The 9,164-nt window shown below is 39.5% G+C and overlaps 2 protein-coding genes across 2 annotated transcripts in view; both read left to right on the forward strand.

Annotated features, from left to right (window-relative positions):
* The window catches only part of SARC_03285 (hypothetical protein), a 4,739-nt gene extending 3,831 nt beyond the window's left edge, over positions 1-908 (forward strand). Inside the window, exons 5-6 of the mRNA XM_014302938.1 lie at positions 295-453; positions 771-908. Coding sequence (XP_014158413.1) covers positions 295-453; positions 771-871 — 260 coding nt within the window. The 3' untranslated portion in view covers positions 872-908. The remainder of the gene's footprint in view (positions 1-294; positions 454-770) is intronic.
* Positions 909-4,074: 3,166 nt separating this feature from the next.
* Positions 4,075-9,164, forward strand: part of SARC_03286 (hypothetical protein) — a 6,671-nt gene continuing 1,581 nt past the window's right edge. The window contains exons 1-5 of the mRNA XM_014302939.1: positions 4,075-4,305; positions 5,964-6,064; positions 7,261-7,394; positions 7,752-7,830; positions 8,347-8,531. Coding sequence (XP_014158414.1) covers positions 4,184-4,305; positions 5,964-6,064; positions 7,261-7,394; positions 7,752-7,830; positions 8,347-8,531 — 621 coding nt within the window. The 5' untranslated portion in view covers positions 4,075-4,183. The remainder of the gene's footprint in view (positions 4,306-5,963; positions 6,065-7,260; positions 7,395-7,751; positions 7,831-8,346; positions 8,532-9,164) is intronic.

Genomic DNA, 9,164 nt, shown 5'->3' on the forward strand with positions numbered 1-9,164 from the left:
TTACGTGGGTGTGTGGGTGTGTATGTGAGCGTATGTATATATATGTTTGTATATGTATATATATATATATATATATGTCTATGTTTATATGTGTGTGTGTATTTACAATTATATATATATGTGTGTGTGTGTTTGTCTGTGTGTGATTATGGTTATAGTTATGTTCATGTTTGTGTGTGTATATGTATGAGTATATGTATGTATGTATATTTATATGTATGTGTATATATGTGTGTGTGTGATTGCCTCTCAAGTACTCACAACCCAAGCGTTTGAACACAATCTCTCATTCAGCAACCACGATGATCAAACGTACTCTGGTATCACACACGGGCATGACATCGTCTGTGGCTTGGAGCCCGACCGACGGCAACCAGTTTGTGTCAGCGGCGTATGATGGCGATATTAAGATATGGGACGCGCGCTCGAGTATCCCACTACACACTGTTAAAGGTATACCACTTTGTATGTGTTGCATGAAATAAGAGATGCTGAACTGTAAGTATCAGTGCATATGTGTTAGGTGTCTACATATACCTAAATCTGTTTTCTGATTTGGTGTATAGTAGTTCTTCATCTGGAGCGCAATAATGACACTCAAGTGTCGCATGCTCGCCCTTGCCATGTGCATCTTGTGTATTCGGCCATCTGGCTCTTACATAATTCATCCGTTTGTGTTTAATAGTTACGTTTGTATTTAATAGTTCATGTCCAACTCAACTTCACTGGCGGTGTATCCATTCTCACAATTCTCGCAATTCTGTTCACAGCCATCGAGGGTAAGGTTCTATGCGTCGCGTGGCCGTCTAAAGAACAGATTCTCTGCGGAGGCGACGATAACCGAGTGCATATCCATTCAGTTGGTAAATGATTGCGTAGATGTGAATAAAGTAAATAGAGAGCGTCCGAAAATTTAACGCGAAGGCCATTTGCGATGTGTAGATGATTGATATCCTCTACGGAATGGTCGAACACTACATACGCGTGTATACAGTTCTGATTAGTCGAATCGAGCATTCTTGTGCTGTATTGAAGGAATCTCAATGTGACACTGTCAGACTTGAAGCATTGGACGGCAAGAAAAAAAATTGAATGTCTGTGTTTTGACTATGCCCAGGGCAGAATATATCGATCTATGTTTGTGACTACAAATTTATCGGTACCTCTGAGAAGATGAAGTCATCCTAAGGATCTGTTGCGAAGAAAATCAGACAGATCTTATAAAAGTGCTGTAGTCCGTATCTGAATACCAATTCGGATTTGCAACAATTGTAATGGGAACTTAAATAGACTTTTAAATGGAAATGCAGACCACCACAATGAGACGAAATTCTCCCGACTATTGCTAGACTTTGTGGCACCGACCATCGAATATGCATCCTATGTCATACGATGGCCAAATTCGTGTCGGTAGTATTTTATCGAGAATCTGTATATATACAGGCACGAGCTATTTTATCAAATGTTGAACTCGTTGACAGCGCGAAATTCCAGACAATGTGAATAATTCAACAGCATATGAGGAAATCGGGGTTTACAGAACGAGAGAAGTCATGGATGTGATTTTAAGCATTTAATTTTTTTAGATGGTTGTAGTTGAACGAGCCACAAAGTTGAGTATCAGTATCCGAAGTTTCGTCTTGTGTATTGAATTATCTCGCTTATTCATCTGTCGTGAACAGGTTATCAACAAACAAATCAACGCTGTCTTCATTGCTGCCTCACCACTTGTAGATCCATAAAATAATATCTCTTCATGTTATATCACGGCGTTTGGAGCCCGAAATAATCTGGTGATTGCATGTTTTGTGATTCCACTTGAATATGCTCCACTGCCCTTTGGCAGATCACCCTGAATTGTCTCATTTTGTTCCGGACACCGCAATGTGAGCTGTATGATAGATCTGATATACTGCATAGGAACAGAGTGTGTTTACGAAGCTATCGACATTCGAGCCAATTGATCATAGGTGTGGATGTGTGCACACAACAGTTCCGCAAATGAGCGTCGAATCGCTTTTGGGTTTTAGGGTTAGGTATGTATGTAGAACTCCACTGCTGTAATAGCCAGTCAGTCCGCGCCTCCAAGACAACCCGTCATACTTTTGCATGGTGAATACATCATGCTACCTGCACTCTACGAAGCAACCCAGCTGCCTTCTCCCTCATACTATTTGGTAGTCGCTACGACCCACGCAATGTCTTTCGCGTATACTTCGGTGTATAATTGTACAAAAGTGAGTTACGATACGTCAATATTGAGAGCATTCGACAAGTATCCGGGTCCCTATGTGCCGTATATGTCACCTATGCGGAATATGTCTACGTTTCGGCGGACAAAGCCTCAAAGAACAACAGTACTTTTCCATCGTCAACAAGGAAATGTCATTGTTTGCTACTTATATTTCTGTAGAAGTCGTTCGCGAACGTTTATTGCCAGCTTTGATTTATAAAGTATGCCTTGTTTTGTGAGCAGTTAAGCTGTGAACTGCGACACAAACTGCAAATAAATACAAGCAAATATGATGATTACGTGCAGTTTGGTCACGAGGTCACTAGAAAATATGTATCACCCGCTATCTTTCAACTTCTTTACTACTGTTGTATTTAGTTTTTATAACTTATTATATATGTATAAAAAGGTGGACTCTCAGTGAGGCCCTGCATGATGATTATCATCAATGATGAACCCGTACACTAACGTGAATGGGAACATCCGCATCCAATTGCATGCATAAGCATCAGCCTCTTCATCGAGTCTGAATAATGTGTCTAGTTCGGAAAGAACAAGATACAGACGCTTACTATAGAAATGAAATCCTGTAGAGTAAGGTCAATGTTGTAGACCACCAACTTTACTCTCTATTTATACTTTTGTACATGACATATACTTGTGGTCAAGTTCTCAGAAATCGTGATTTATTCTTGTGAAGCTGGCGCACGTGTGCCGGACAAACTTTCTAATTTACTAATATCACAAACTACGTCATCAAATTTCATGAGAATCCTTTTTTTTTCTAAAAATCACTTTGAAACTAGGCATAAAGAAGCCCTTGGCCATTAGGGTCGCGAGCAGAAATCAGGTTTCTTCCGACCATGAGAAGCACCGGAGACTATGGACTTTTTATAATGTTTTAGAGTTTAGAAGGCTATTTTTTAGTTATATTACGGCCTCTGTAGCTATAGTTGTCGTGGATTTAATAAATCCTCATAATGGAGTATTCGGATGCACAACTTAACAGCGGAAGATCCCAGAATTTATCTAAAACTGTAATGCGAGTTACATAATACTGTCCGCCATTATGTTAGACATGGCATTCTAGTCTTCGAGAACACAGTCAATATACTGTTTTCTTGATGATTTATATAGTATACGGTTGTAGAATTTTCGATGATACGTATGTGTATTCAAACTAAAAATTTAATTGCTAAATTTACATGCGGTAATTGCAGCGCACTCTGTGGGAATTATAGCTGAGCAATACGCCGACAGCTTAATCAACAGTTACAACTTATAGTCAATCTACATGCACAATGTATTCGCTTATCAGACTTGTACATATTATTAAAAATATGACTTTGAAAGTACACCAACGAGTGCTTTCAGCATTGGCGAGTAGTTACCACTGAAATGTCAAATACATACTGAGAGGGCAAGAAATAGATGAGGTTAAATAAGAAGTAATAAAGATAGCATTGGCATTGTCGCGTCTCCCGATTCCCAAGTCGCAGGTAAATATTTAATATTGACATGGCCCTCTCTCTAGAAAAGTAGAAAGAATAAAATAGTAAGTCGAACTAACGTCCGAAGGACGTAAATATTGAGGAATAAATATATGTGAACCTCATGCAATTACGTAAGTGTTGGATTTAGGAGACATATGGTATCTGTTTATTTATACATACATATTTGGGCCTATCTGTGGTCATCATTTTGTTTTGGGCGTTTTCATTCGAAAAAGGTTCACTGGTGGGTTGGGTTGCGAACTTTGACTCGGGGGTTATTTACATGAGACGTATGTAAAATTGTAAATATTTTGATCAGCAAATTGATAAGGATATTCAGTTCAATCTCGGAGCCGAGCGCTCAGACATTGACTTTACAGCTGTGAACAGCGTATGTCATATTAAACACACCGTATACCATACTGCAGTGTAAGCCATAATACAGATCACTTTTATAATGTTGGAGGAATTGAATATTCGCGTGGTCACATGGAATATAAATGCACTCCGTACTGTGCCACCTCTTGACGATTTGCTCAGGACCGACAAAGGTCCTCGGCCAGATGTGCTTGCTTTCGGGTTAGTGTTATCAATTTATACTATACGTGTTTATAGCTATGCATACACATAAATGCTCCCGCTTAAGTGGACATCGCCGTTATATGTCGACATCCACAAAATGGCTGTCGTTCGTATTAATTGTGCTATAGCGTAAAATAACAACCATGGGGGTGCAATAACAATGGCAGACAACCGACGAATGTATTCCCATATAGTTTGTTTCTTTATAAAACTGTTAACCTCGCACTCTCGCGTTAGAAAAAAACATCTGAAGAGTTGTTGTTTGCAGTCTCGTTGTGGTATATACGCTTGGTCGTAAGCATTGATGTCACGTTTGTCAGTGGTATACATTCTTCGACCCATTTTGTTGAGATGTATTATTATTCTGTTCATCTGTCTCCATCATCTGCGCTAAGGAGAGCGTTTATAAGCGTTCAATCTATTTACGTACATCACTTCTCAAAATCAGTGTTGAACCACAGCAGTCGCTTCGGCCTATATCATGGCCCAGGGATGAATCTCTCTGTAGTAAGCAAATCATTTCAATCATCTTGTCGAGCAACATACTCCGGTGCATCTTCTTCGATTGTTGTATACAATGCAGTCCTTACGTACTTGTGTAGTGTAATATCAAGCCATACTCCTGCTCTGGCATGTTTCAGATGTCAAATTGTCTTCCAGTCATTGCGAAACATATGGGGGTACACAGATATAAATAGATTTACATTGTATTTGGTTGAAGTTTGCGTTTGGGTTTTTATCTATCCATTTGGGTTAAAGCTCTGTTTGGATTTCTCGAGTGGTCTCATTGACGAGTTAGTTCAGACTTCCACACACTCGTGTACACGCAGATGCTTGCATATATACTTCATGCACACTGCATTTTATGTCACAGCTACCATTGGTTCATATTCATTTTTCTTGTTATTCTACTTGAATGTATCATGTTACTACACATGCATATTTCCTGTTATTGTACTTGCATACTACTTGTTATTGTACTTGTAGGTTTCTTGTTGTCATATGTGTATGTTTCTTGTTATTGTACTTGTATATTTGGGTTATTATATTTGTGTGTTTTCTGTTATTATAATTGTATGTTTCCCGTCATTATATTTGAATGTTTTTTGTTATCATGTGTATGTTTCTTGTTATTATACATGTATTTTCTTGTTATTATACTTGTATGTTTCTTGTTATTATACTTGTATTTTCCTGTTATTATGCACGTGTTCGCATAGGCAATATACCTGCACGTGCGATTAAGAGTGCTCAACAGTGCTGCGTGGTATACCAATCAACATGATCAAGCATTTGAATCTCACAAAATCGATCTTTTGTAATAAGTGTGTTATCTTTATTCGTCTGATTAACTAAGTGCGTTAAATTAATTGCTATGATTGAATTTAAGTGTGTTAAATTGAATACTATAATCAAACCAAGCGTCATATCTTAATTTGGCTATATAATCAAGTATTTTGAATTTATTCATATGACCAACTGCGTTACCTTAGTTCGGCTTCTTAACTAATTGTGTTAAATTAATACCTCTATTCAACTAAGTGTTTTGCACTACTTACCATAATCAACTAAGTGTGTTCTTTTAATTCCTCTATTCAAGCAAGTGTGATATATTATTTCCTGTAGTCAACTAATTGTGTTAAATTACTCACCAGTCTCCAGGAGTTATCGAGTGATCTGATAGAAGCCAGCTACTTCGATGATGCGACGGGCGTGCTACGCCAAGACTGGGCCAGAAAAATACAGTTACATTTGGGTATGCACTAGAAAGATACAGTTGCATTTGGTTATGTACTAGAAAGATACAGTTGCCTTTGGGTATGTACTAGAAAGATACAGTTGCATTTGAGTATGCACTAGAAATATACAGTTGCATTTGGTTATGTACTAGAAAGATACAGTTGCCTTTGGGTATGCACTAGAAAGATACAGTTGCATCTGAGTATGCACTAGAAAGATACAGTTGCATTTGGTTATGTACTAGAAAGATACAGTTGCATTTGGTTATGCACTAGAAAGATACAGTTGCATTTGAGTATACACTTGAAAGATACAGTTGCATTTGGGTATGCACTAGAAATATACAGTTGCATTTGAGTATGTACTAGAAAGATACAGTTGCGTTTGGGTATGCACTAGAAAGATATAGTTGCATTTGAGTATGTACTAGAAAGATACAGTTGCATTTGAGTATGTACTAGAAAGATACAGTTGCATTTGGGTATGCACTAGAAAGATACAGTTGCATTTGGGTATGTACTAGAAAGGTACAGTTGCATTTGGGTATGCACTAGAAAGATACAGTTGCATTTAGGTATGTATGACGGACAAGGGACTACCTGGGATGGGCGAGTGTGAATTTGTTATTGCTGATCCCAATTGAAACTATTCAAGATACTCTCCGATCCATGGGAGTGGAACACACATGCGCAGCTACTTCATTGATCACGACAGGGGAATCAGCCATGTGTTGCCTGTTCACTTGGACGGAAACAATCCTGTTAGATACACGGCACTTTATCTGTACTTGCAGGTGATGGATGTAAACAATCCTTCTAGTTGAATGACGCTATAATTATACTGGCATGTGATGGCTATAAACAGTCCTGTTAGTTACATGGCACTTTATTTGTACTTGCAGGTGATGGACGTAAACAATCCTTCTAGTTAAATGACGTTTTATTTTTACTGGCATGTGATGGCTGTACACAATCCTGTTAGTTACATGGCATTTTATTTGTACTTGCAGGTGATGGATGTAAACAATCCGTCTAGTTCAATGACGCTTTATTTATACCGGCAGGTGATGGCTATTAACAATCCTGTTAGTTACATGGCACTTTATCTGCACTTGTAAACAATCCTTCTAGTTAAATGACGCTTTATTTATACTGGCATGTGATGGCTATAAACAATCCTGTTAGTGAAATGGCAGTTTATTTGTACTTGCAGGTGATGGATATATGCGAGCAGTTGTGAATCGCTGCGGCTGGGCGGGCCTCATAGTATTCCTGCGCAAAGAAATAAGGCCCCTGATTAGACGGGCAAATACCCAGCAAGTGACCCTTGGCTTCAACAATCTACTGGTATGGCCTCCGTCCCAGAATAGGTGACGGTGCATCGGATACTGCACTATTCGGAACGAATGTGTTGATAAGCCCCACCCCTTGGCAGATGTCTCTATCCTGTGATTGATATCGCACACCCTTCGCAAGTTATCACTTGCAGTAGCAGTACAAGCATTCCAATGCAACACCGCCTGTGGAACAAGGGGCAGCTCAATTGTATACCTACCCCCTCCAACTAGTTATCATGCTTGTCTTAGTGGAAGCAACCACCTTCATCTCGTGATCTCAGCTGTGGTATCTATATGTATCTGAACGTTGTATTCTCAAACATTTCTTCTATTTCCTTTGCGCTGGAAATGGACATCCATACTACAGGGAAACAAGAGTGGCATCGCCACGAGATTCGAGTTGGTCAACGGCCAATCTTTCACACTGGTAACAGCCCACTTTGCAGGTGGGTGTGGCACAAGTCTTTGTTAAGGCCCTTGTGGCTACCTATGGGCAGTGTACGCCCTTATTTAAACGGAGATAGGGGATTGCACTACTTTACATAATCCTGTACAGTCTATCCACAATTCACATCCCTTGTGAAACCCATGCATATGTACAGGGATGTAGACATGATATATAAATTCAAGTTTCAATAGTGCGATATGTATGGATGTGCATGTGCGGGGTTGATGTACACGCATATGTATGTATAGGTATATTCAGATACAATTCTTTTATGTACCTCATGAGCTGTCCTAGTCACAAGTTGAACTACACGAACCTAAATTATGAGATGTGTACAAATCAGTCTGTAGGCGTGGACAGATCTCTCCTTCCGGGTGTGTTCTTCACATGCGCACCTACTGACCTGCGCACTCTTTGACTGATGAATTGGGAACGTGCCCATGCATGTACATATACTTATGACCAACAGACTCTCCGAAATCCACATTCCCCATCACCCCGTCTCCTCACACAGCCCACCAGGACAAAACGTACAAACGCAATGATGACTACAGGCGCTGCTGTCACTACCTGACGTTTGGGTCTTCGGGCAAGCGAGAGAGTGTGTACTCGCAATCCCATGTGATATGGTTTGGTGATCTCAACTACCGCCTGGAGTGTACGTATTCAATGGTGAAGCGGTGTTTGACTGAGACAGAGGTAAGCTAGTCCCTACACATGCTTACCCACACACAGATACAGAACTTTATATTTTAGTGATGTAATGAATACGTACCGTTCGCTCCGTGTGCACATTGCACGTGCTTACGTGAGGGATTCTACGGCGGATGGGTCTCAGGACCTTGCACCAATCGGATGCACCTGCACAATAGGACTATATAGTCACCTGAACGACAGGAGTATATAGTTACTTGAACGATAGGACTATATAGTCACCTGAACGACAGAAGAATATAGTTACTAAGACGATTGGACTATATAGTCACCTGAACGACAGGAGTATATACTTACTCGAACGATAGGACTATTTAGTCCCCTGAACGACAGGAGTATATAGTTACTTGAACGATAGGACTATATAGTCCCCTGAACGACAGGAGTATATAGTTACTTGAACATAAGACTATATAGTCATATACCTTCGTCAGCTGCTGCACCGCCGCATGAAGATGCCTGACTACTACAACACACTGCAATCCAAATCCCACTCCTAGTTTCATGAATGAGCATCAGGGTTATATATATATATATATATATATATATATATCACGCCCACTCTATTGGTACGTATTTCGTTTTACCTTTTTTTTTAACTTTAAACTTTATTTATTT

Source organism: Sphaeroforma arctica, assembly GCF_001186125.1.
Source record: "Sphaeroforma arctica JP610 unplaced genomic scaffold supercont1.164, whole genome shotgun sequence".
In the NCBI taxonomy this organism is placed as follows: domain Eukaryota; class Ichthyosporea; order Ichthyophonida; genus Sphaeroforma; species Sphaeroforma arctica.